This window comes from Monodelphis domestica, chromosome 2 (genome assembly GCF_027887165.1).
Source record: "Monodelphis domestica isolate mMonDom1 chromosome 2, mMonDom1.pri, whole genome shotgun sequence".
Classification (NCBI taxonomy): domain Eukaryota; kingdom Metazoa; phylum Chordata; class Mammalia; order Didelphimorphia; family Didelphidae; genus Monodelphis; species Monodelphis domestica.
Genome location: NC_077228.1, coordinates 498,980,012 through 499,007,974, shown reverse-complemented (window position 1 = coordinate 499,007,974; position 27,963 = coordinate 498,980,012). Strand labels below are relative to the sequence as shown.

General features: G+C 41.2%; 1 protein-coding gene across 4 annotated transcripts in view; it reads left to right on the top strand.

The window, feature by feature from the left end:
- Window positions 1–27,963, top strand: part of HNF1B (HNF1 homeobox B) — a 92,341-nt gene that overhangs the window by 43,132 nt on the left and 21,246 nt on the right. For all 4 annotated transcript variants that reach the window (XM_016429224.2, XM_016429223.2, XM_016429222.2 and 1 more), the window contains exons 5-6: window positions 16,034–16,194; window positions 22,686–22,818. In XM_016429224.2, coding sequence (XP_016284710.1) covers window positions 16,034–16,194; window positions 22,686–22,818 — 294 coding nt within the window. The remainder of the gene's footprint in view (window positions 1–16,033; window positions 16,195–22,685; window positions 22,819–27,963) is intronic.

Below are 27,963 nucleotides of genomic sequence, written 5' to 3'. Positions count from 1 at the left end.
TGAGAGCATTGTCTCCCAGTGCGATCATGCCTAGAGATCACCATGAATAGACCACAGAGATGGAAACCCTCTCCTTTCTAAGAGGATTTTTATTAGCTCTTCCGTCACAATATAGATGTCTGTTTATATTGGACCTGACTCTTGTTTGGGCACCTCTCAGCTCAGTCCTCATGGAACTTTATGGTCTTTGCCCTTTTCCCTAGACAAACTGGGAGCATCATCATTATCATCTGTTCAAGCCAAGCACGGCCACTTTTGTCCCTAGCCTAGGGTAAGGCGGTAGGCCTGTCCAGGAGCTCTTTCAAAAGACCAGGCCAGCATGCTGTCCACTGGGGCCCAGACTGTGGTTTATTGGGCTGCGCAGCCCTCACAGTAGACACTCGACTGTTTTCTTCCACTCATTCTTAGCCAGCCATCCCTTGAAAAGAAGACATTTACACTGTTCTCTTGGTTTGTCTGGGCCACTCCCAGTAAATTGATTGCTTCTACTTCCCTTGCTTCAGCCATACTGACCTCCAGTGATAGACAGAGCATTGTCCCGGCCTCTTCATCCCCCTTAGGATCTTAGCTACTAAATTTAGAAGATGCCCGAGTCTATAGCTTTTGTTTTACGAAGGAGGAAACTGAGGCTAATAGTGGTCTAGTGATTAGGTCACACAGGCATCAGCAAAACTGGAAATAGAATTCAGGCCCAATGATGCCAAATCCCATGCCCTTTTTATTGTTCAATTTTGCTTTTCAGTCTCATTTGAATTCAAGTCCCTAAAGCTGAATTCTACAAATTTGCACTCCACACTTTCTACCCATTGCTCTGAGAAAAAAAAAAAGTCTTCTTTATAAATTTACAGTGAAAAAGAGCATTGAAGCTGGGGTTGGAAGATATGGGTTCGAATCTTGGTTTTGCCACTTACTAGCTGTGTGACCTTGAATAAATAATTTTACTTCTTATGAAGGGCCCAGAAGCCCTTCAAGGACCCTTTCAGCTCTAAGTCCATGAGCCTTGCAGGAATCCCTGTTCTCATGGGTATCAAAACACTACGGAGAATTATGTAAACATGGAAAAATATTTTAAAAATAAAAAAAATTAAATTAAAAACAACAGCAGGGGGCAACTGGGTGGCTCAGTGGATTGAGAGTTAGGCCTAGAGATGGGAGGTCCTGGGTTCAAATGTGGCCTCAGACACTTCCCATCTATGTGACCTTGGGCAAGTCACTTTTTGCCCCATTGCCCAGCCCTTACAGCTCTTTTGCCTTGGAACCAAATACTCAGTACTGACTCCAAGACAGAAGGTAAGGGTTTAAATAAAAACACAAAAACAAACAAACAGCAACAACAACAACATAAACCACTAATAGAATTGGGACTAAAAAGACCTTGGTGGCTGTCTAATCTCATTTTGCAGATGAGGAAACTGAGTTCTAGGAAGATTAAGTGATTAATTTCTATTTACACTGGTTCTATGCATCAGTGGTGGGATTTGAACTTAGATCAGTGATTCCTTGCAGAACTTTTATACTACAAATACAACAGAAATGTGTGTTTTGAACCCCTTGGGTAATTTAGTATTCATTGAATGGACATCAGTATCATTGCGTCCGTGACTGTGAGGGTTTTGAATCCCCGAAGGAACAGACCTCTAGTGCTTTACTACATATATGCACTATGTATAATAATATATAAGCTCTATACTATTTTAAACATATAACATATATGTTATAAGACAAGAGCGATGGTGTTTTAAACGGGCATTTTTCCTTTAGATTTGTAACACAATTGGGAAATTATTGTTTGTTGTTGCTGTTCAATCTTTTCAGTCATGTCCACTCTTCAAGACCCTTTTTAGGGTTTTCTTGGCAAAGATACTGGAAAAGTTTGCTATTTTCTTCACCAAGGTTATTTTACAGGTAAGGAAAACGAAGCAAATAGGGTTAAGTGACTTTCCTAGGGTCACACAGCTAGGAAGTATTTGAGGTCAAATTTTAACTTAGGAAGATGAGTCCTCCCGACTCCAAAACCCGGGCACGCTATCCACTGAGCCACCAAGCTGTCCATTTATTCTTTTTTTTTTTTTTGAAACCCTTACCTTCTGTCTTGGAGTCAATACTGTGTATTGGCTCCAAGGCAGAAGAGTGGTAAGGGATAGGCAATGGGGGTCAAGTGACTTGCCCAGGGTCACACAGCTGGGAAGTGTCTGAGGCCAGATTTGAACCTAGGACCTCCCGTCTCTAGGGCTAGCTCTCAATCCACTGAGCTACACAGCTGCCCCCTGTCCATTTATTTTTAAGGTGCCATTAAACAAATTTTAGTGTGAAGCCCTTGGACCAACCAAGGGATTCACAAACCACTAAATGGAACCATTGCCCTAGGTCATAGGCTCATACATCTAGGGCTAGAAGGGAGCTTCGATTCCATCTGGTACCCCCATTCTAAAGATGAATAGCTGAGGACTCCGGAAATAAAGTGACTTCCCCAGAGTCCCATAGTGGGTACCTGGTGGAGTTAGGCTGATACTATATCAGAGAGATGTAGCTTATGAGTTCCTTCAAATATTACGGTGCCTTGGACTTAAATTGACCACTAGCAGAAAATTATGAAACCAAGAAGCTAGTAATGATACCTTACATTTGGGTAGAAAAATTGAATTTTCAAAGCCCTTTGAGAATCTTAAGACATAGGATAACAATAAAATATTGTTATTATTAGCTTTATGATAGAGACCTCAGAGGGTAGAATTTTGAAACTGGATTCAGGAAGATCTGGATTCAAATCTGGTTTCAGATACTTGCTAGCTATGTGACCATTGGCAAATCATTGAAATGGTAGTCTGTCTCAATTGCCTCATTTGTAAAATGGGAGAAAGAATAGCACCTACCTTCCAGCACTTTGTAATAATTAATGCGAATTATAAAGCACTTTTCAAACTTGAAGCAGTAAAACAAAGCTAGATATTCTTGTAATTTGTATTAGTTACAAACCTCATTTATAGCACTTTATATTTACAAAACATTTTCATATCTATTATCTCAGTTGATCCTTACAAATTCTGTAAGATAGCTAGTATAAGCATTGTCATTCCAGATGAAGAAATTGAGGCCACAGGAAGGATAAAAGCACTGGTTCCTGGTCACGCAGGAAATACAGATGGGAATCGAACCTGTCTTCTGACTCCATATCCAATTAATAGTTATAACTCATTGTCATGGTCCTTTATGGTTCGCAAATTGGCTTACATACGTTATTTCATTTGATACTTATTCTCAATATTAGCCCAGGGAGATATGTACTGAAGGTATTATTATGTCCATTTCATAGACAATAAGACTGAGGCTCAGGGTTGCCTTATGGCCCAGTGGGAAGAGCACTGGATTTGGCTTCAAAGGATCTGTGTTTAAATCTGCTGCCTATGAATCTTGGACAAGTAAGCTCACCAGTCAAATGAGAAGCCTGGAGTAGATGGTCTCTAAGGTTCTTCCCAGCTCTACATCTATGATCTCATGATCTTAAGCGGCTTACTCATGATCACGTTGCTAGGAAGCCTCTGAAGATTCAGATCTGGCTCTTCCTGACCCCCAAACACAGGACTCTCTCCACTATGCCCTCAGACTGCATTATCCATTCTTCCTTCTTTTCTGATTCTGTTTTGTCATCTTTTTCTGCTCTTACCGTCTGCTCCCTCTTCTTCTATTACTCCTTGAAATTTAAGGTGTAGAATCAAAGCCCCATCATCATTGCTGCCATTCATCATCATGGATCAGATGTGCATTGGGCTCCAAACCCTGGATCAGAATGGGACTATGGGTCATTTTGACCAATTGGTACATAACTGGCGGGCAAGATAGTCAGTTGCGAAGGTCTCCCCAGTAACACTCAATAAGACTGACTGACCCATGGGGAAACCATCTCCTTTCTTCTGTTCTTTAATCTTCTCCTCTTTCAGAAAGAACTCTGACCCTCCTCGGTATACATAGCAAGTTGAGAAAAAAAAAGCACACTGTCAATGGAAACGATGCCATATATCCTTTTTTTTTAATTAAAAAAATTTTTTTTTTAAATTTAAGTTAATTTAAATTTTAAAAATTTTAAGAGAATTTTATTGATATCTTTTATTTTAACATTGCTCACATTTCCCAATATATTTTCCCACCATTCATTGCCAGAGAGCCAGCCATCATTTAAAATTAAATATATATGTATATATACATATATATAATATATGAAAGAGAAAGGGGGAAAGTTCTACAAAAATAGTATGTATTTTAAAGTTTGCTATTCCATGCAGTGTTCCATGTCCATAGTCTCCTATTTCTGTAAAGAAGACATGGTATATACTTTTATTTTTATTGTTTTTTAAACCCTTACCTTTCATCTTGGAATCAATAGTGTTCCAATCCAATAGTTCCAAGGCAGAAGAGTGGGAAGGGCTAGGCAATGAGGGTTATAAGACTGAGATTAATATATACATTAATAGACATTATATATTGTGTATATTATCTATCTAATATTATATATATAACAGATATTAATATATATATACATATAGAGAGAGCGATAAGGTTATTTTAATCTCATTCTTATAGTGTTAAGTGACTTGCACAGGGTTAAACATCTAGGAAGTGTCTGAGACTATATTTGAACCCAGGCCTGGCTCTCAATCCATTGAGTCACCTAGTTGCCTCCATTGAATATTCTTTTAAAAAAATTATAGTTTTGTTTATTTTATTAAATGTTTCCCAATTATATTTAAAACCCTTTTAACTTTCATTTTAAAAAATCCTTACCTTCTCTCTTAGAATCAATACTATATTGGTTCTAAGGCAGAAGAGCAGTAAGGACCAGGCAATGGGGGTTATGTGACTTGCCCAAGGTCACACAGCTAGGAAGCATCTGAAGCCAGATTAACATTCATTCAAATTTTTAAAAATGTCCAAATTCTCTTCCTTCTTTATGTCCCTCCCCTGCCCCTTGAGAAGGCGAAGGATGTAATCACTTATATTTGAAACATAGTATATTCTTGAATTCTTGGTGATGAAACTTTTGGTTGTGGGGATCAAAGAAGTGATAATAACAAAATAACAGTCTTGTATAACAAAGAAGGAGGAGTTCAGCCAAGCCCACCACCCAGCAACCCATTGTAACAGTGTATCCCCCAATCATTCCCCTCCCTAATTCCCCCCCCCCCATCTTTCCTCTGACAGCAAGGAGGCATGTATCTTGCATCTTCTGGTCCTGAGACTGGCCATACCATTCATCAGCTTCCAGCCACCTTTTCTTCAGGGTGTTCAGTTACGTTTTCCGGCTTATTCCTTTGCTAGGCAGAGGTGTTCGTTTGCAACAGTTCAGTGTTTACATACAGTACTCCAGAAACCAAGCGTCTGTTGAGGACAAAGCGTGTTGGGGGGAAGGGAAGGGAAGGGAAGGGAGGGGGAGCCTCCTCCCTGGCTCCTTGAACAGCCATGAATAAGAGATTTTTATTCCCCAGGTGCACAGAACACGCTAGCTTCTGTTCACAGCCAAGACCTTGTTGATGGGCTATTCTTTCCCCTCTCACTGGTAACATTTGCTTTGATTTTTATGAGAAAACCAGTTTGTGTGCTTCCTTAAGAATCATTCAACTTCTGCCCTTGAGTCAAGAATGTTTAAAGTCTCAGCAGGTCCGTATATGCTTCCCCTCTCAGGAGCTGGCTCTCTGCTCCCTCACAGTGCCACCTCAGTTCAAAAAGGGTTTGGGACCTGGAACCAGCCCAGTGTTTGACTTGCTTTTATCTTTCAGACAGCTTTTGCTCCCAAGGCTAGGAGATTTTTAATCTTCTAAACCCTTTGCAAACACACATTCATTCTTGTCCCTGGAGGAGAGGAAATATTCCTACCTGCCAGGAATATCCTAATTTTAGGAGGAGAAAAGGAGAAAACCAAACCAAAACCAAGAAAATCCAACAAGCATTTATTAGTCAAATGCTTATGAACACCTACTATGCGCAAAGTCCGAAGGATACAGAGTTGAAAAATAGAAAAATAGCCTTCGGGAGGGATGAGGGAGATATAGCATGTACTAAGATAAGAAAATGCAAAGTCAATACAAAGGGATTTGAGAGAGGAAAAAAACATGAGGATGATGAGGTGGGGAGTGGTGGGGGTGAGGATCACCACAGGTCTGCCTAAAGGGACCCTGGGATTTTAAGAGACAGAGATGGGGAGGGAAGGAATTCCAAGGAGAGGACCACCTATGGAAAAGGTCTGGAGGTGGGAGATGGGCATCATCTAGGAGGTCAGTTTGACTGGAATGGGGAGTGTATGAAGGGAAGTATTAAGTGAAATTGAGAAGATGGATGCGAGTCAGATTTTGGAGATCCTTAAGTACTGATCTGAAGACCTTGTGGCTTATTCTGTGGCAAAAGGGAGCCTCTGAAGAATTTTTCAGTAGGGGAATGACATGTTCAGAGTTGTTGGCAGCAGTTTGGAGAAGAGATTTGAAAGATAGGAGGCAGGGTCACCAATGAGGAGGTTCATGTTATGTATAAGACAAGAGGTGCAAGGCCACGGATTATAAAGACATATGGCTCTCTGGATTTCTTCCCTCACAGAACTGCTGTCTAGAAATAAAGGTGGTACCACGCAACTCATGAAATAATCGCCAGATTCAAGGCAGCATGCCAGCATGCCAGGCCCTGGGTTACAAAGATAGAAATAGCCCCTACTCTCAAGGAGCTCGCATTCTCCTCCTGCATTCCCAAACTTCTTTCTTTCTTTCTCACTTGATACAATGAGAATTCTGCCTCTCTCTCTCTCTCTCTCTCTCTCTCTCTCTCTCTCTCTCTCTCTCTCTCTCTCTCTCTCTCTCTCTCTCTCTCTCTCTCTCTCCATCTCAATCTCTCTTTCTCTTTTTGTCTCTGTCTCTGTCTGTTGGTCTGTCTCTCTGTCTCTCTCTGCTTCTGTCTTAATCTCTCTTTCTGTCTCTATCTCTCTGTTTCTTTCCTGACCTCTCTAAGGAGAGTGGTTCCCATGAAATGAGTTATGAGTTTGCTAAATGTATTGTTTTCTCTCTAGACTGGTCAAAGACAAGCCAAGGGAGGAATCCCTCCCCCCTACACACTTATGTTTTGACTCTACAGGAAAGAAAACAGAAGCCGGCTTTAATTTATGGGCTCTGTTATTTCATTTTTGCAAAAAGTATTCTCCAGGCCATCCTCTCAACTCCCAGGGCCTAATTCCCCAATTTTCTGACTTTGCAGTGGTTCTGCTGGACTCGGCATGAGGTTAGGAACACAGAAAAAAAATGTGTGTGACAGTGTCCCAGCCTGTTGAGTAATGTTTACTCTCTTCGTGGTTGGGACGCTCACTTGAACTGGCAAAGGTCCACCTGCCCCAGGAACATTCCTGCATTATCAGGGATGGGAGATTGGTTTTGAAATGACAAGGGGCAAAAGGCATCCTAGGGAGATTCTGAGGGCAGCCTTCAGACCCTAGGTCACCTATTCTGATCCATAGGCTCTTGGGGAGGGAGGGAGAGAGAGAGAGAGAGAGAGAGAGAGAGAGAGAGAGAGAGAGAGAGAGAGAGAGAGAGAGAGAGAGAGAGAGACAGACAGACAGACAGACAGACAGACAGACAGAGAGACAGAGACAGAGATACAGAGAGAGACAGGGAGAGAAAGACAGAGACACAGAGAGAGTGGGGAGGGAAAGGGGGAGAGAGAGATGGAAAGAGACAGAGAGGGAGAGAGGGAGGGAGGAGGGGAGAGAAGAAGGAGAGAGAGACAGAGACAGAGGGAGAGGGAGGGAGAGAGACAAAGAAGGAGGGAGGGGAAAGGGGAAGGGGAGAGGGAGAGAGACAGACAGACAGACAGACAGAGACACAGAGAGAGACAGGGAGAGAGAGACAGAGACACAGAGGGGGGGAGTGAGAGGGGGAGAGAGAGATGGAGAGAGACAGAGAGGGAGGGAGAGAGGGAGGGAGGAGGGGAGAGAGAGGAAGGAGAGAGAGAGACAGAGACAGAGAGAGAGGGAGGGAGGGAGAGAGACAAAGAAGGAGGGAGGGGAAAGGGGAAGGGGAGAGGGAGGGAGAGAGAGAGAGAGAGACAGAGAGAGAGAGAGAGAGAGAGACAGAGAGAGAGAGAGAGAGAGAGAGAGAGAGAGAGAGAGAGAGAGAGAGAGAGAGAGAGAGAGAGAGAGAGAGAGAGTGAATTCTAGGGGAGAAACCTGGGCTCCCACCTTGCTCTTTGATTGGAGCTCAACCCCAGGAGTACCTGAACTGTTTTTCCCTCTGTTCCTTTTCAGACTCAGATTCTAGATGTAGTTTCATTGAGGCAATGGGAAGTAATGAATAGACTGCTTACCTTGGAATCAGGAAGATCTGGGTTTGAATTCTGCTTACTAGCTGTGGGACCTCTCTGAGCCTTGGTTTCCTCATCTATAAAATGAGGGGCTTGGACGTGATCTATAAAATTTCTTCCAACTCACATGGTTTAGTCCTTTGATTGTTGTTCCTCTATCTAAAATACCAGAGATTTTCCCCTCCCAGGTCTATCTAGTGCTTTTAAGGCACTTTTCTTCATGCAATCTCTTACTTCCTAAGTGCTGGAGAAAGGAAGGCTAGATGAGTCACACTTATTTTACAGAGCAAAATGCCAGGGCAAAGCAAGTTAGTGGAGGGAAATGCTAATAATTATGAGTAATACCTTCATTTTATAGATGGGGAAACCGAATCCTATGACGAGTTAGGGCAGAGTTAGCATCGGAATTGTTTAGCAAGTTCACTCCCTCATCAGTCCGTTGGCCCTGCTGTTTCTGGGACAAGGGCCTCTGTAACTCCCCTCCCACCCCTTCCTACCCCACTGAGAAGGAGGATTCAAGAGACTTGACACCAAATGCCTCATTTTTAAAAACCTTGAAACAGAGAGAAGTTAGTTAGGGTATAATCTGGAGCCTAAAGAAACCCTTCAGAAAGGGATCCTTGATTTTTTTTATTCATGGCAAAATAAGGAACTCTCCAATGTATAGTCTCCCCCATGCTAACTCAAGGTCTCATTGGGCTGTATTTATTTAAGCTTGGCCTTGAATGCCAGTTCAGTTCCATTTGATGGGCATTTTTCCTTTTTTTGGAGAGGGGAGGGGAACCCTTATTTTTGGCTTTAGAAACAAGACAGAAGGGCAAGGACTGGGCAAACAGGGTTAACTGACTTGCCGAAGGTCACACAGCTAAGGAAGAGTCTGAAGACAGATCTGAATCTGGGCCCTCCCGATTCCAGGTCTCCATCTACTAGTTGTCACCTAGTTGTCCTTACAGGTATCTTTCAATCACTTTCTATGTCTCAGACACTGTGCTAGGATCTGAGGATCCAAGATTTAAAAATTACTCTTAGCCTCATGGATCTTACAAAAACTGGGGAGATCTGTGTGACCCTGGGCAAGTCACTTAACCCCCATTGTCTAGTCCTTACTGCCTTGGAACCAATACACAGTATTGATTCTAAGATGGAAGGTAAGGATTAAAAAAAAAACTGGGGAGAAATGACAGGTACATATCAGGAGAGAACTAATATAAAATGTAATCATGGGACTAGCTAGGTGGTTCAGTGGATAGAGTACCAGGCCTAGAATCATGAGGACCTGGGTTCAAATCTAGACTCAGACACTTCCCAGTTGTGTAAACCTGGGTAAGTAAAAGTCACTTAATTCTGTTTGCCTTGCTTTTCTGTTTTATAGTTGTTAAGCAAGAGTTTTAAAAATAAATACACATATATTACATATATGTAATTGTGGGAATATTGAGAAATTAAAGGAAAGAGAAACAGAGAGAACTAATTATTAGAAGAACCAAGATAGGTCTTGCATAGCACAGGACCTTAGGCAGGAGGTATCTGACACTTTAAAAAATTGAATTGAATTATGAAACAGGAGATTTGAAGCTCCCAGGTATATTGGATTCTTCAAACTACCTGCTAGGCATGCTGGTAAATATTTAACAACTGGCTTTCTGAGGGAAAAATAATATATTATATATATATATAATATTAATATATTATTAACATTTTCATCCACTTCTCAAGTCTAGACAGTCAACCAGTAAGTCCTGATTTGTTACATTTACCGAGTCTGGAAATATAAATGCTCATACTGAAAATTTAATAACTGGCTCTGCCAAAATGTCCAGCTGTCCCTCTTGTCCCTTCTGATTTGAAACATGAATAGTTTAGGGTTACTTAACCTTAAATGCTGGTCACAAATAAACTGTCATCTGCCCCCAAAGTTCATTTTCCAGGGGTCAACTGGATACCTAACAATGAACTAGAGTGGCCATGACCTATCAGGAAAGGAAAAATACCTCAATAAGGAACTGCTGTTTTGTGAGGAGTAGTGTTGGAACTGGAAAGAATAGATTGGCATTGGAAGGAGAGGTCCTGGGTTCAAATTTTGCCTCTGATTATTGCTTAGTAGCTTTCTTCACAGACTTCAAGATCTATTTCTTATCTATAAAGAATATAATTCTACTCTTTGCCTTCCACAGTTGTGAGGATCTGGTCCATTTTGACAGGCATTCATTGAGTACCTACTATGGAAAAGGCACTGTCCTAGGTGCTAGGGATTTTGATTGTTCATTCATTTGAGTCCTGTCTACTCTTTGTGACTTTTATAGAGCCCTCCAGTGGTTAAGGACAAGGGAGGGTAAATTGTGGGTATCATGAAGCTTCTTCTGCCTTCCCAGGTTCACATTGGCCCTAGATAGTAGAAGAGTTCTCATCACTAAGAAGCAGCACACTACAGTAGAAAAAACCACTGGATTTGGAATTGAGGACCTGGGTTCAAATTCTGATACTATTATTTCTTGCCTGTGTGACTATAGATCTCTCTAGCTCTTGGCTTGAGTTTCCTTATCTGCAAATGGTAGGGCAAGAGGTAGGTGGACTAGATGATAGAAGGTCTCTTTCACCTCTTAGATCTATGATATTATGGAATCAGGAATATTAATCCAAGCTTTTATTCATTCGTTTATTCACATCATACTCCCTGAAGGCAGGTACTATCTTTCCCCCCCAATTCATATCTTTAGTGATTACCACAGCACCCAGCACATAGTAGGGGCTTATTAAATGTTTATTGAATTAAATTGAGGATTGCATTGCTTGGAGGGAGGAAGAAGATAGGATTCTACCATGTTTCTTTTTAGTTGCTCCTAAGACCATCATGGTGCCTTTTGGTGGGCTTGTCATCAAAGATTATGCTTATGTGGAAACAACTAGCTGATTCAGTGGTTTGAGAGCCAGTTCTGAGACAGGAGATCCTGGGTTCAAATATGGCCTCAGACACTTCTAAGCTGTGTGACCTTGGGCAAGTCACTTAACCCCCATTGCCTAACCCTTTCCACTCATGCCTTGCAACCAACACACACTGTTAATTCTAAGACAGAAGGTCAGAGTTGTTTTTTTTAAGATTAAATTTGTGAATTAAACCATTATGCTTTTCTATTTCCCTCACTTCTAATGCTTTCTAGGTCTGTGGAGTGCCTAAGAGTTTTGTTTCATCTTGCTCTAACCAATAGTTCTCTCCTCCCTCTCTTTGTTACCAAAACTACTCCCTGTGCTATGGGTTGCCTTTCTCTGCCAACCTTTGCTAAACACAAGCCCTGTTTTAAGTAAGTAATGGCAAGGATCCTTCAGGGTGCTGCGACTGCTTAATGGAGAGCTTACAAAGGAAGCTTCTCAGGTGTATAGAAAACTGCAGGTGTTTAATAAATGTTTATTGACCGACTAGAGGTTAGAAATAAACGCAGATCTGGAAGATGAGAGATCTTCTCTTCTGTGCTCTGCCTCCCTCTCACACTCCTGGAGAGCCAATCACATACTCCTTGGAGACAGGAATGACAGGACCAGCTGGTCACAAGCTTTATTTCTAGAAAAGGAAATTGGAGCCCAGAGTGGAGTGACTTAATAATTTGCCCAAGATTAGTGGCTAGTCCAGGGAAGACTTGGGCTTCCAATACAACCAGCCCAGAGAGGGTGCTGTCAATCTTAAAGCCCCTCTCTAGGAGCCAGAGCTGTGGTATTAGGGTTATTGTTGTTGTTGGATACTTCATCCCTCAGGCCAGTTGCTTTGTTTCTAATAAATGGTCCCTGTGTGTGTCTGGCCAGGAATCCCTTGTAAAGAAGGCTTTTGTTTCCTGTGGATTCCCTTGGTTAATTATTTTAAAATAAATAATTATGTAGCCTGTGGCAGGGGAAAAGCCTACCCATGACCCATATTTGATCGGCAAAGGGCTGGCCCTCTGCCTTCAGCCAAACTAAATAGGTTAAATTGAGACGCTGTGTTTGACTTGAAACTGAATCGATGATGCAGACAGGCTGGGAGGTAGAAATATGCTTGGCTCCCAGTGCTGTCACCACTCACTCCAGAGCAAAGTATCTTGGGGAAGCAAACAGTCTGTCAGAGCAAGGGGGGAGCGGAGGGGGAAAAAGAACAGAGGGAAAGATAGTTCTGAGAGTGGAAAGGGCAGGTGGAGAGTAGCAGGGATTTTGGGGGACCAAGCAGCAGTTCTCAGGGACCTTTGGGGAGCTGCTCTTCCTGCCAATTGAATTGGGAAACAGATTTACAATTTTAAGAGACTTTAGAGACCATTAAGTCCAGCTTTCTCATCTTACAGCTGAGGGAAAGGAGTCCTAAGAAAATTAAACGACTTAGCTACGATCTCCCAGGGAGTAAGTAGTAGAACCAGAAATGGAACCCCAAACCTAGAAATAGAAAACTCTACGGCTTTCCTATTATATTGGTCATTATTCCTATTCTTGTCGAAACAAGGAAGAAGACTTTTTCGTAGATAGGATTGTAGTCTTAAGGGTTCACAGAAGCCTTGGAGTCCAACTTCATTATTTTATATATGAGGAAACTGAGGCACAGAGAAGTTGAATGACTGATCCAAAGACACTCAGGCCATTAGTAGGATTATAGATTTAGAATTAGGAAGGACCTTAGAGATCATCTAGTGTGGACCTCTCATTCTTTTAAACCTCTACTATCTTAAAAATTTTTTTAAACCTCTACTGTCTTTAAATGTTTTTTACTAACTACATAGAACAATAAATTTCCATACAAGTTCTCCTAAGTTATAGGAGTGAATTTATATCCCTCCTTCTCTTCCCTTCCTTTCCCCTTCCTGGTGCTGGCAGGTGATTTGATCTAGGTTATACATGACATAATCATACAAAACATATTTCCATCTAGTTCATTTTTAAGTGAATAATCTTATAAAACCAAAATCCCAAAACATAAACCCAAATAAACAATTGAAAAACCGTATGCTTTCATCTGCATTCTGACTCCATCAGTTCGTTCTCTGGAGGTGGATAGCGTTCTTTGTCATAAGTCCCTCAGAATTGCCCTGGATCTTTGTATTGCCAATAATAGCTAAGTCTATCACAGTTGATCATCCCACAATATTGCTGTTACTGTGTACAATGTTTTCCTGGTTGTACTTATTTTATTTCACTCTGCTTCAGTCCATGAGGGTCTTTCCAGTTCTTTCTGAAATCATCCTGTTTGTCACTTCTTAAAGCACAATACTATTTCATCACCATCATCTACCACAATTTGTTCAGCCATTCCCCAACTGATGGACATTCCCTCAGTTTCTAATTCTTTGCCACCATGAAAAGAATAGCTATAAATATTTTTGCCTTTCTATCTTAGTAAAAACTCTAAGATAGAAGGATAAGGGCTTGGGAAATAGGATTGAGTGACTGGCCCAGGGTCATGCAGCTAGGAAGTAAGTGTCTGAGGTCAGATCTGAACCCAGGTCCTTGAGACTCCAAGCCTGGTACTCTGTCCACTATGTTACCTAGCTGCCCCTTGGACTCTTCATCTTACAGGCAAAGAAACTGAGTTGTAGAGAAAACAAGTGACATGCCTGAGCACCATGGGGAAAACTACATCAAAATAAAGAAAAAATGTATCTTTGTTTTAGGAAGAAATATGGAATCATGAAAAGAATTTTGCAGATTAATCCATCCTTCTTTCTGCCTGTTCAATGTTAGTCCCACTTCATTGTTCATTTATAGTATCATCTAAAATAGATGTTGCTGTAGATATAGATAGTTCTAGGCCTACATATAATAGCTTGTCTATCCAACTGCCTATATAGAGAGACCCAAAGGAATTTTTCATCCACTTGGTTTTTTTTTTTCTTTTTTGGTCTGGATGGTTAGGTCAAGCTCTTGTCAGTAGTTATACTTCAGAGGCTTTTTGTTTCATGGACTCCTTTTCCAAATAATATTCATCAACGTACAAAATAAGGCATGTAGGATTATGAAAGAAACTATTGCTATTTGAACACAGTTGTTGAAATATATTTTAAAAATAAACCAAGTCCACAAGCTCCAGGATAAGAAACCTTGCAAGGATGAGATGTCGTTTCCTAATCTTCTATCAAATCTCAAATGAGCAATGAATGGCAGGTCTGTCTGTCTGTGCTTTCTGGACCCTTGGTGAGGCCAGTCCTTGGTCTACTCCTGCCTCCAACTCTGTTCTTCTTTGTTTCTTTCTCAGGCAAGTCTTGGCTCTGAAAGCATGAACTTAGGTTAGTTTCTTCATAAGCTAGTCCTCAGCCCTCTGGGTATCCCATTTTCTTCCTTGGAGATTCTTCCTTTGCTTTGATTTCCTTGAGCAAGAGGGAAAGTAAAGGAGTGGTAAACAGTCTGTGGTTCACCCTCCTTTCTTGAACAGAATTGAGTGCTTATAGACCCAATCAGAGCAGACAACTAAATATCCACCCAGCCTGGGTCCGTCTCCTTCCCTTCAGCCAAGTGCATCTTCCCTTGGGACCTGGAAGCCAGCCAATTGGGATCCCCATCTAAGAATGTGAGTTCCAGAGTTAAAGACACACCTGCAGCTGCATCCCTGTCTTCTTGCTATGTCTTTCCCCCTTTGGCCCAGCCAAATCATCCCAGGTCTAAGACAGAGCCTGGAGTGGAGGAGAGATGTACGTTGGCTTGAGAGCTTTGACCTGGCCTCTGATATGGTTTGCCATATCTTCTTGGGCCACACATGCAACTTTCCCACCAAACTTTCTTTTCCCTATCAGGAAATAGACCCATTCCCTCTTTCCCACCCCCAAATACCTAAGATTCTTCTCTTGGCTGAAGAACTAACACTAAAAAGAGATTGCCAGTCAACAAATCAAATCAACAAGCTTTTATGAAAGGCTTACCATATACTCAATACTTTGCTAAATTCTGGGGATAAAAAGAAAGGTTCTTGCCCTCAGGGAACTCACATAAAGAGGAAGACAATGTATAAACAACTGTGCATCAATGAAATATATACATGGGTGGTTTGGAGTAGGGATGTGATGGAGCTAGTTTGAATTGACTCAAGAGCTGATCGTTAAATCTTCAACATTTATCCCATGGTAAACACTACAAATCAGGGCTTGATATTTTGCTTGCTTAGACTTAAGAAAATGATGGAGAAAATGTTAATTATGCAGATTAAATTTAAAAGTGAGTTGTGTGTATACAGCCCCCCTCCTCCAGCCTCAGGGCCAGTCATTAAATATTTACCAGCACACCTCTTTCTGATTTAGGGGTAATTTCAGAGGGGCAGCAATACAATTAAGAAGTTAGAGCTAGAACACTACTAGGAAGGAGTCAGGCAGATCTTGCCTTCTAGAATCTGAATACAGGTCAGATTCTCCATCAGTCAGTCTTCCACTCTATGGGTAGGAAGTGTTGACTATGAGTTCAAGAACCACAAAAAAGTAGATTCCAAAAGTGTACCCCCGACTAAGGAGGATACTAAAGGATCACTGTCAAAGCTTCTGCAACCTAAAGGCACAGCTGTGACAAGGAGCAGAACCAAAGAGGAGGTCATCACTACCAAAGCAACTTCCTGGAAGGGTCACTAAAAGTTTGGGGATTGAGGAAGTGCATCAGCTTTGTTTTCTTCTCAGGGCACCCCCTGAAAACAAGGCTGGGACCATTGACTCAGATGTTCTGAAGTTTCTAGAGGATGTTCTAATGGCCCATCACCTGGGCTTCTGTTGTCTTCCAGGAGTGAGATACAGCCAGCCGGGGAACAATGAGGTCACTTCCTCCTCTACCATCAACCACCATGGCAACAACGCCATGGTGACCAGCCAGTCGGTTCTCCAGCAGGTTTCTCCAGCAGGCCTGGACCCCGGCCACAGTCTCCTCTCACCTGATGGTAAATTGGTGAGTACACCTGGGCCATTGTAGCACTAGGAGCTGATAAGATAAGAGGCAAAACAAACAGGACTTCTCACAAGGCCTACCTTAAACAATGAAGCATTGTAGCCCAGCGAAAAAAATCAGGGGCTGTTCACATTTGGAACGGAAAGGCAGTGCTGTGTGACCCTGTCTTTGGCTGGTGGAAGAGGTGTTCGGTTTGAACCCAGCCAATAAATCTGACAGAGAGCTGCTCTCATTTTATTGATTGAATGCCTCATAAAGGAACAGAGCGGGTGGGACACTGTTTATCTTTTGCTTCTGATGACATTCACATTGATAAAACTCATGGGGTTCATGGGGTGGTTGGCTTCTTTTTTTTTTTTCTTTTTGAATGCTCCAAAGTCAGGAGTTCGTACCCAGAAAGCATTTCATTATGAAACCTATCCCTATTGCCCCCTGACTCCCATCCCCCTTTCCCTGTTTGCTTCCTTCTTACTACCAAGAATGCAGTGGATAGAGATTTAGAGCTGGACTTCCAAAGGGGGTAAGAGGGGCCTTTTATATAGGCCTGTTGGATGGCATTTTTGGTGGACTGGTGTCATCATGTGGCTCAGTAGGAAGCCTAAAGCAAAATGGCAGGAGGGATGTGGTATTGTCAGTTTCCTCTTCAAGCAGATCTCTTTGTGGTCTTTGGTAAGAGCTTAATCTCTAGTTCCAAAAGGCCACATCAGAAATAATTATTTGATTCAATTCAAAGAATATTTTTTGAGTTCCTACTAGATGCTGGGGATACAAAGCCAATGAGTAAAATTGTCCCTGACCCCAAGGGGCTTACATTCTACTTGGGGAGGATATAGCATGCACACGAATGGGTCACTCCAGTGCTTTCTTCTAGTTGAGATGAAACAAGTTTGAATTTCTGGGTGACTGAGAATCCCTATGGGCCCCAGAGAGCACGAGATAATTAATAGAAGTACGACACTTTTGGAGCTTGGGTCCGAAGTGGAAAATTCATTGCTTGGATCAAGCTCTGCTTGTGTTTTCAAGGAAGGAGAGAGCCCTAGGCTCTTAGTTTCCACACTAAAGGTGGAGCTGGTGTACACTCCCCAAAGCTGCTGCTCTCTTCATCTGAGCACCTGACAAGAATGGGAGGGGCATCCACGTTCATATGCCACACCAGACCTTGACACTTGGGTTGTGTAGGCAACATAGGAAGGGCAGGTCACAGGTGATTGGCTGCCTGGCTTCCTGAAGGAAAAACAGCATGTGGTTTCTGTTGGCGTGAGCAGGCTTAGCCAGTACTAGTTTCAGGGAACCAAGGGCTGCTCTCCCCAGCTGAGTACTCTTCAAGGAAAGTACAAAGGTGCTTCCTGCCCCACCTACCCCCCCCCCCCACCCTTCCTTTCCCCTGGTCCTCTAACCCATTTCATGGCTATAGTTCATCTCTTGAAAAAGACCCTTCTCCACAAATCCAACTTACAGGGAGTGACGCCGGCTAAAACCTTGGAATTTCTGCTAGGTCACTTTGGGAATGAAATACCCACTAGCTAAGACCCAGTATGCTCTGGTGAAGATCTCATAGAGAGGATTTCTCCATTGAGGTGACTTTCCCAAGTCTCTGAGAAGCCCACGGAAACTTCATTTTGGTGTTTGCTTGTGGCTCCTAAACCTCAGCTTCTGCCCGAGAAGATAGCCATAGGGGAATAGACCTCTTCTAAACTTGCTTGCTTCCTTCTCCTCTTCCAGGCAGGGACTTTCTGCAGAGCTGTGGGAAGAGAGAAATGGTGCTAAACACATGATTAAGCTTTCCTTGTAAGGAGGTCTCTGATAGGGCAATGGCAGGCTGGGTTTTCTTTCCTATTCATGAAGAATATGAGATGCCCAAAGACAAGAATCTAGAGCATTCACTAATAGCCGGACGCTCCATCTTACATCAGTGCATTGATGGTTTAGACAGAAGCACACCACCTGAAAGAAACAGAGAGGCTCTTTGGTAATAGTGACACTGGGCTATATTTCTCAGGAGGGCGTGCAGGGGTGTGCCGGTAAATGTATAACAGCCGCATCTGTGAGGGAAAAGGTTGTATACAGGATGTACTTTTGAGTTTGAATTGCATTATTAACATTTTCTCCATCACTTCATTAAGTCTCTAGGCAATCAACAAAACAATAAATCAATACCTGACGTGTAGAGTTTGCCAATTTCTGAGGTATACGTGCTCATGCTGAGAATTTAACAATAGGCTCACTGATTTGAGCTGGCTCTAGCACACCCCTGACAACATGCCCTTTGAGACCTTTTCCGCAGTAGTGGATATTGAGACAATGTGGCATAGGCAGTAGAGGGTTGGGAATGGTGTGGCCAAGACCTGGGTTCAAATCCCATCTCTGACACTGGTGAAGTGACTTTAAGACGAGTCACTTAACCTCTGTACCTCAGGTAGAAACCTAAGAATTGCCTATTAAGTCCTAAATGAGTTGCACTGGAGGAAGGAACTCCCCATGCTGACAAAATCACAGATCCTTTGTGTTGATCCAACCATGTATGGTCTGTTATTCAGTCTCCTTTGTGACCTTTGGCAAGGTTAGAAATCATCATCAGAGAACTGTAGAACAAGGAGAACACAAACTTTCATGCTGAGGATCTCCGAGTACCCAAAAAGCCTAATTGTTTTCTTCAGCAGTTCACCGGCCTCCCATCAACACCACTAGCAGAGGGAAATAGGGGAGGGAAATTATACTTTTACAGTAGCAGAAACAGAGGCAGAGTTCAGGCAGAGTACACTAGCTTTCAGATCCGGTATTCTTTTCACAAGGCTGGCATATTTTTTTTTTCCCCTCACAATTTAAAAATCCAACCAGGAAAAACAAAACCGATAAGTTGGGAAGTCTCCTGTCCCTTCCTTGACTTTCTCAAAGGCTCAATGCTATGGAACTGGCCCAGTCCTGAAACAGGTTGTGTGTGTGTGTGTGTGTGTGTGTGTGTGTGTGTGTGTGTGTGTGTGTGTGTGTGTGTGTGTGTTTTACGACTCTGACATTTCAAAAACAAGTCTGGCAAACAGGCTGGTTCTCTCTCGTTTGATGTGGTCAGAATTCTTTCTGGGTCATGTGACAACGAGCTCATTTCTTGATGCTCAATTTAAAAACACAAACAAACCTGTTTTGATTTTTTTTTTCAATTTTCTTAATTTAACCTTGGAAACCACTGGCTTGGCTGGAATGGCAGCCTTGGCATACAGTAGCTTACCTGGTACTCATAGTATATAACCTTTGAACTTTAAGGACTCTCCATAATAGGAGTGTCCAGAAAGAAGGCTTGGCTGACTTCTAGTCACATCTTCCACCCATTTATATGCCAGGAGTCTCAGTGTCTTCACATTAGTTTGGGGAAACCTGATCAACCAATCAATAAGGATTTATTATGAGAGGCAATGTGGTATAATGGTTAGTGTATAAACCTTGGAGACCTGTGTTCAAGTCTTTCCTCTGACACATACTAGCTATCTGAAACTAGGTAAATCAATTAATTTCTTAATACTCTGGGAAACCCTTGAAGACTAAAACTTGAAGTGAATATGTTTTTTGTTTGTTTTTATATTTTTGGAAAATTATTTAATTAGGTAATTTAGAATTTTTTCCATGGTTACAAGATTCATGTTCTTTCCCTCTCCTCTCCCCACCTCACTCCTATAGCTGATGCTCATTTCCACTGGGTTTTACCTGTGTCATTGATCAAGACTTATTTCCATATCGTTGATATTTGCATTAGGGTGATCATTTAGAGTCTACATCCCCAATCATATCCCCATTGAATCATGTGATCAAGCAGTTGTTTTTCTTCCATGTTTCTACTCCCACAGTTCTTTCTCTGGATGTGGATAGCAACCCTTCTCATAAGTCCCTCAGAATTGTCCTGGATCATTGCATTGCTACTAGTAAAGAAGTCCATTATATTCAGTTGTGCCATAATGTATCAGTCTCTGTGTACAATGTTCTCCTGGTTCTGCTCCTTTCACTCTGCATCAATTCGTGGAGGTCTTTCTAGTTCACATGGAATCCCTCCAGGTTATTATTCCTTTCAGCACAATAGTATTCCATCACCAACATACAGTTTGTTTAGCCATCCCCACTGGAAGGGCATCCCCTCATTTTCTGATTTTTTGTCACCACAAAGAGTGTGGCTATAAATATTTTTGTATAAGTTTTTTTTTCCTTATTATCTCTTTGGGGTACAACCCCAGCAGTGCTATGGCTGGATCAAAGGGCAGACAGTCTTTTATAGCCCTTTGGGCATAGTTCCAAATTGCCCTCCAGAATGGTTGGATCAATTCACAACTCCACCAGCAATGCATTAATGTCCCAACTTTGCCACACCCCCTCCAGCATTCATTACTTTCCTTTGCTTGAAGTGAATATGTTGACCTGATTTGGAAGAGGGAGCTCCTTTTTTCTGGGAGCTCTCTATACCAGTGAAGTTATAGTCCCTCCCCTCTCCCTCATATGCCAGGTGCTATGCTGTGATTATGGGGATGCAAAGTAGAAAATGAAGCAGTTCTTGACTTTAGGGAGCTTACATTCCTTTGAGGAAAACAACATATGTGTTTGTATACACATGTATCTATATCTTGCTTTATACGTATTTATATATACATATAAGTACACAACACAAACGTGTATGTGTACACATATGTATATGCATATATGTACATAATGTGTATATGTGTGCACACAAACATATGCATATATGTAAGTACATATACGCATATGTGTATACATGTGAATATATACAAAATAATGACAAAGATTGATGTCTATGTATGTTTTTAAAGAGTATATGGACCAATATGTTTTGTATGACAAAAATAAAATTTATAAAAAGATAAAAAAGAGTATATGGGTCAATCCAACCCACAGAGATTTGGGCACACGAGAAAAAAAGATGGAAAAAGGTTTGCTTTTTTGCCATTGTCAGTACTGCCATGCCAACTTGCCAAAACAAACAAACAAACATGACTATGGTTATATTTCTGAAGTGTTAGTGGGAATGGAGAGAAGAATTTGAGAAAAAGGTAATGAAATATGAGGAAATTAAAGATAAGCGAAAATTGTGGGAGATATCTATGGGTTCTTCTTCCTACCCACTAATCTTAGGGCCAGATGTATAACTGTGCTTTTCTCTCACCCAGCCCACCTAGTTTATAGAACCAAACTTCAGGGAAGTAGAATCTTGTAGAATGTAATCTTTCTGAGAGCAATGGCTAGCTTTCATTTTTTGATTTTGTGTCCCCAAAGTCAGGTTCTTTTTTTAATAGTCCATACCTGTGATTTCATTGGGTTAGCAACCTTCCAATGAGAAACCACCATCTAGTAATGCTATTGGGCAACTGTTCTTCACCATATAGTTTTAGAGAGCTGCCTGGAAGCCCTAGAAGGGACTTAGGTGATGTGCTGAATAGCTTGAATAACTTGGAGTTGGGATAGACCTAAATTTGAATCTTCCCTCACACATTTCTAACTGTCTTCAAGTAACTTAAGCTCAGCCTCAGTTTCCTTATCTACAGAAAGAGTATAATAATAGCATCTACTTCCCAGAGCTGCTTTAGGACCAAATGAGAAAATATTTGTAAACACTTAACACAATGTGTAGTGCATAAGTAGGTGTTTAATAAATGCTTGTTCCCTTCCCCCTTATTAAGAGGTGAAATGATTGCCCAGGCAGTCACACAAATGGTGTTTCAGAAGTGGAACCGTGATTCAGGTTGTCCAAATTTCCAAGGTTCTCTCTACTATGCCATATTGTTTTGCACACAGTAGATGCTTAATAAATATTTTATTTAATTTGATGGGGAAATAATTCTATCATTTTAACCATATCTAGAAACTTCTTAATTTTTTTCCTATCCTCTACTCCCATCCTGGGTAGACTATGATTTTTTTCAAAGAAGAAATAAAAAAAAAATTTTTTTAGGAAATCTTTAGAAAGTGTCAGTGATCACTGGTGCGACGCTCTACCTGGGAGCTCTAAGTGGCCAGCAAGTTGTCTCTCTTGTCCTACCCTCCATAGCAGCCAAAGCTAGGGATCCCCCTTGGATACCATATTGAAGGGCAGGACTGAGGCATTTAGTTCAATGATTAGAACACAATAAGCATGTAATTAAAATGCTTTTGTATTCATTTATATAGCTGTTCCATTTCTCCCATTCCCCCCACCCTGTCCCCAATCACACTGTAGTCAAATCCTTCATTTTAATTATTTTTCTTATAAAATATAACCACATTTTCCCAACGATATTCATACAGGACCCTAATGTTTGGGGTTAAGGCCTGAATCAGGGCAGATCTGGGATGCCCATCATTCCCAGTGGCAATAAGGACTCTTGGGCATGAGAATGACTCAATAAAATGGAGAGTGAAGGGCAATTTGTTGAATGAACCATAAAGTCGTGTTTTGCTCTATTGGTTTTATGCATTCTTTGCTTCCTCCGGTTATGCCATTTTTTTCTCTCTTCTGGCAGATCTCCGTCTCAGGAGGGGGCTTGCCTCCCGTCAGCACCTTGACGAACATCCACAGCCTATCCCACCACAACCCCCAGCAATCTCAGAACCTCATCATGGCGCCCTTGTCAGGAGTCATGGCCATTGCACAAAGTAAGCTGCATTCTAAACTCTTGGGGTGTAGAGAGAGGGTTTGGGATATTCACAAATGTCTATATTATTCCTTTCTCCCATCACACATCACATGACACTGAACCACTGGGATGGAGGTGCCTTAACTTCAGTTAGCTTCTGTTGGTCAGTAGGAACTAGAGCTATTTAAGCTGGAGAAAACTAGGTAAAAATCAATTACCTTCAAGTAGGATGATAGATTTAGAACTGGAAGGGACCTCAAGGGTCATCTTTTGTCAAAAGTCCAACCATCTTTTTATAGATGAAGAAACTGAGGTCTAGAGAGGTGAAGTGACTTTTATCAAAACTGTAGAGATTTAAGAGATCTCAGAAGGACACCTACTTATAGCACAGTGGATAGAATACCAGGCTGGTAATCAGGAGGACCTGGGTTCAAATCTAGTCTCAGGTACTTCTTAGTTTTGTGACCCTGGACAAAACATTTAACCTCCATTGCCTAGCCCTTACCATTATTCTGTCTTAGAATTAATAGTAAATCAGAAGCTAAGGGTTTTGTTGTTGTTTCTGCTGTTGGTTTTTTAAAGAGAGACAGAGATCTCAGAGACCATTTAGTCCTCTGGTTCCCAATAAATTGTTTTGTTTTGTTTTTTTATACCTTCCATCTTAGAATCAATACTATTTATTGGTTCTGAGGCAGAAGAGTGGTAATGGGCCATGGCCTTGCCCAGGATCGAAAAGCCAGAAAGCATCTGAGGTCAGATTTGAACCCAGGACTTTCCATATCTAGGTCTTGACTTTCAATTCACTGAGATCCTAGCTGCCCCAATTTCCCAATTTTTTTTGTTCCAGGAATTCCTTTCAACAATAACAACAACAAAGATGTTGTGAACCCCCGAGAGTATATAATTTACCCTGAATAATAACCCAGAAAGTATATAATTTAATATACTTACATAATATTCTGTAATCATATTTTTGCTTAAGATGCCATTAAAGAATTTTTAGAGTGAATCTTTTAGACCATCTACCCCAGGGGCTTTGTAGACCACTAAATGGGAATCAATGATCTGGTACAGCATTGGTGGACCTTTTTGAGATCATGTGGCCAAAATGCATCTTCAAGCTTCCAATAAGCCCCCCCCCCCACATTATCCCAGAGAGCAGAGAGAGGAAGTGCTCACATTGGACTGTTGGACAGAGGGGCATGGCATGCAAAAAAAAAGTCCTCAGATGTGGGGGAGAGGGGGAACAGAGTAGTCCCCTCCCCAGCATGGTGGGGCATGTGTGCCATGCCTTCACCAATAAGGATCTAGTGGAATCTTTTGTTTTACATATAAGGAAACTGAGGTTCAGAAAAATTAAGTTATTTGCCTATAGTCACTCAGTAAGAAACAGTAGAGAAAGAATTTGAACTCAGGTCCTTAGCCTCTAAAGTCTCTCTATATTGTGACATTCTGATGAGTGTGTGAAATATTTTTACCAGGAGGTGCTAACATTTGTCCTCCATGTTTACACAGAGCATTAGGGGAGATAAGGTTCAAATTAAAGCAAGGAACTATGTTGCTTAAACTTAAGGGTCAATTTCTAGAGTGTTAGTGATAGGACAATCATGTCCTATGCCATATCAGGGCATGACTAAGAGAGATCATAGCATTTTCCCCTTTCGAGACCTTTAAAAGGGAAAACAAATGTCCATGTGCATCCATCCTTAAGAGAACAGAAGGTTAGAATTCTTTCAAATTCTGTGATTCTAAGATTCAAGAGTAGGGGTTCTAACCTTTATAGGTATCCAGGATCCCTTTGGCAGTCCACTCCATAGGAGCCTGTAAACCCTGTCTCCGAATCATATTTTTAAATGCATAATGTTATAATATAGCACTATAATGTAGTATACAATATTATTGGCAATATAATAATAAATCGCTATAATGACTAGCACTCATATAGTACTTTAAACCTTTGAAATATAACCAATACTTTTTTTAAGTTTGTGGGTTCAAGATTAAGAATTTCTTGTCTAGAACTTTTTCTGCTATCTCAGAAAGAGCGTCATTTCAAGGGTAGATGAAATGTAGAAGCAGGTTGGGTGTACACAGGCCACCTAGAAGTACTGACTAACTACCTAATATATGTGGTGTTTTCATGGATAAAAATCTGGCTCCTAAGACTAGATGATCTGAGTTCAATTCCTCCTCTCTTACGGTTTCTTTGTTATACACAGAGAGATCTTGGGCTCTAGGCAGCTCTCTTAAGCTGAACAGATATCAACTGGCATTTGAAAAGTTCCCAATAGCAATGAAATCAGAGATCTGGTACTGGATCTGGGTTCTATCCCAGGTCTGTTACTAATAAGTTATAGAATCTTAATCAAATTTGTGGGGAAGAGTGTCAGTTTTCTCCTCTGAAAAAAATGAGGGTCTTGGAATAAGTTCTTTATAAATACCTTTTATTTCTAGGGATCTATGATAACTTCTTCCTTTCTGTGCCATTAACACAATCCTCCTCTCCTCCTTAAATCTCCTCCATCACCACACCCTGTGCAAGCATGAAATTGCCTTATTTCACAATAACATCATAAGGCAAGGGTAGTTAGGTGGCACAGTGAATAGAGTGCCAGGCCTGGAGTGGGGAGAACCTCCGTTTAAATTTAGCTTCAGATACTTCTTGGCTGTGTGACTCTGGGCAAGTTACTTAACCTCAACTGCCTAGCCCTTTCTCTTCTGTTTAGAGTTGTTACTGGGTCAGAAACTAAGGGTTAAGAAAACCTCATCAAGCCAAGTGGCCAAATTCTAACTGAAAAACTATAAAATCCCCAAGAATTTTCAACTGATCAGCCATTTATATAATATTGTTCTTGGGAAGCTGACCCTTCTCTAATACTGCTTTGCCTAACACTATGCTTTGAAGAACTAACTAGCACTATTAAGTAGAGTGTGCTTGGACTTCCTGACCTACCTTATCCCCCAGAATTGTTTTGTTCTTGGCTATTAGTTACTTAACTCTGTCACCCCACTCTGACCTGTAGTGCTGATCTAGATTTCTTTTTAACTTTTCTTTTGTTTACTCATATTTTATTCTTAGTTGTTCCCCTCTGTCCAAATCAACAAACGTTTATTTTCTCTTCCTCTCACCTTTTTCCATCATTGAAAAAAAAAAGAAAATAAAACCAAAATCCTTGTGTGCATAATCAAGCAGAACAAATTACTGCATTGGTTCTGTCCAAAAATGACTCTACCTCTTGAGCCTGTCACCAATCTGTTAGGAAATGAGTAGCATGGCTCATTATCGGTCTCCTGGAGTCATGGATGGTCATTCCATTGATCAGAGTACTTATGTTTACAAAAGTTGTTTGTCTTTATAATGTTGTTATTGTATAACTTGTTCTTCTGGTTCTGCTCGCTTCACTCTGCATCTGTTCATGCAACTCTTCTCAGGTTTCTCTGAATCCAGTCCTTTTATCATTTCTTGCAGGGCAATGATATGTAATTTATTATATTCATATGCCATATTAATTACACTCGCAGACTATAATCTGCTTAGCCATTCCCCAATTGATGGCACCCACTAGTTTAGAGATCGTTACCACCACAAAAAGTGATGCTATAAATATTTTTGTACATTTTAATGCAGATTTAAAGAAAACATTTGCATGCATGCTTTGGATTTGGGGTCAAGGCACTCATATTCAGATATTGGTTCTGCTGTTTACTATATTTATGACAATGACCAAGCCATTTGATTTTTATAGTCCAAGTAGTGATATCCATCTCTGGACCAGAGGGTATACTCAGTTTTGTGATCTTTTTTCTCTGCTCTATCTTTTCTCTCCTTCTCTCCAGATAGGTTTATTTATCTTTTCTCACCAAGTAGATCTAACCTATATATTCCCTTCACTGTCTTCACATGTGGCATATTGAGCCCAGATAACAGGGGAGAGAGGGGAAGTGTGAATAAACATAAATATAGCACCTACTATATGCCGGACATGATGCTGAGCAATCTATATTTATTAAGCTTCCAACAACCCTGGGAAGTAGGTGCCGTTATTCTTCTCATATTAAAATTGGGTAAATTGAGGCAAACAAATTAAATTACTTTCCCAGGCTCACACAATTTATTCATGCCTGAGATTAGGTTGGAATACAGATAATCCTCACTCTTGGCCCAGCAACACCTAAGAAATGAACGTGATTACTCCTGAAATGGTTGATTCAAAGACATGTTGGTATTGCCCCCTTTTCCTCAGCTACTTGGAAATCCATGATTTTTTTTTTAATCAGAGGGAGATTCAAATGGGAATCAAAGGAATCTTTGAGAAACTCACCATATAAAAGACTATAACCATGCAGGGTTTTCCCCTGAACCATCTCCTGAATTATGAAATAGTTGGAGTCAAAAAGGTTTGCATGTGTCAACATTTGGCCTTTGAATGGGGGATCTAGGGCTTCAAGCCATCCTGCTGATTTGAGAAGTCTTCCCTAGAGGACTTGTGGCTATAGATAAGCCATCCCAATTCCTTTTATAAAAAAATTCTCTTGATTCAAGCACTACCTAATACTGATTTCAGTCTGTTCTCAGTCTTGTTAATTTTCCTTTCTGTTTTCCCCAGGTAGAGTAGGGAAGAGAAATTGAAGAAATTTGGATAGAATGACCAGGAACCTTTTGCCATTGCTACTCAAGGCCACCCTCTGTTCCCTCATTAGATTTATTCATGAAGTTCTACGACTGGGGTCATGAAATTCAGATTGCAGGAGAAGAAGGAAATGACTACCAATCCTGTGTACCTAGACTGGAGTAGTGTGTGCATAGAGGACTCGATTTCCAGAAGTTAGGGAGCTCATAGGGTCATATGGCTCAGTGTGTAGAGCAATGGAACTGGAGTCAAGAAACCCTAAATCCAGCTGCAGACACATACTAGTTGCATGATCCTGGGCAAGTCACTTAACATCTCTCTCTATTTTCCTCATCTGTAAAATGAGAACTATAATAAAGCACCTAGCACCCAGAGTTGTTGTGAGGATCCAAAGAGATAACATATGTAAATCCTATGAGCATAGACTGAGAGCAGGATGGTACCTTAGAGATAATTGAGCTCAATTCTTTCATTTGAAGTATAAATAAACTGAAGCCCAGGGAATTCAAGTTAATACCACATTGGTTACATGG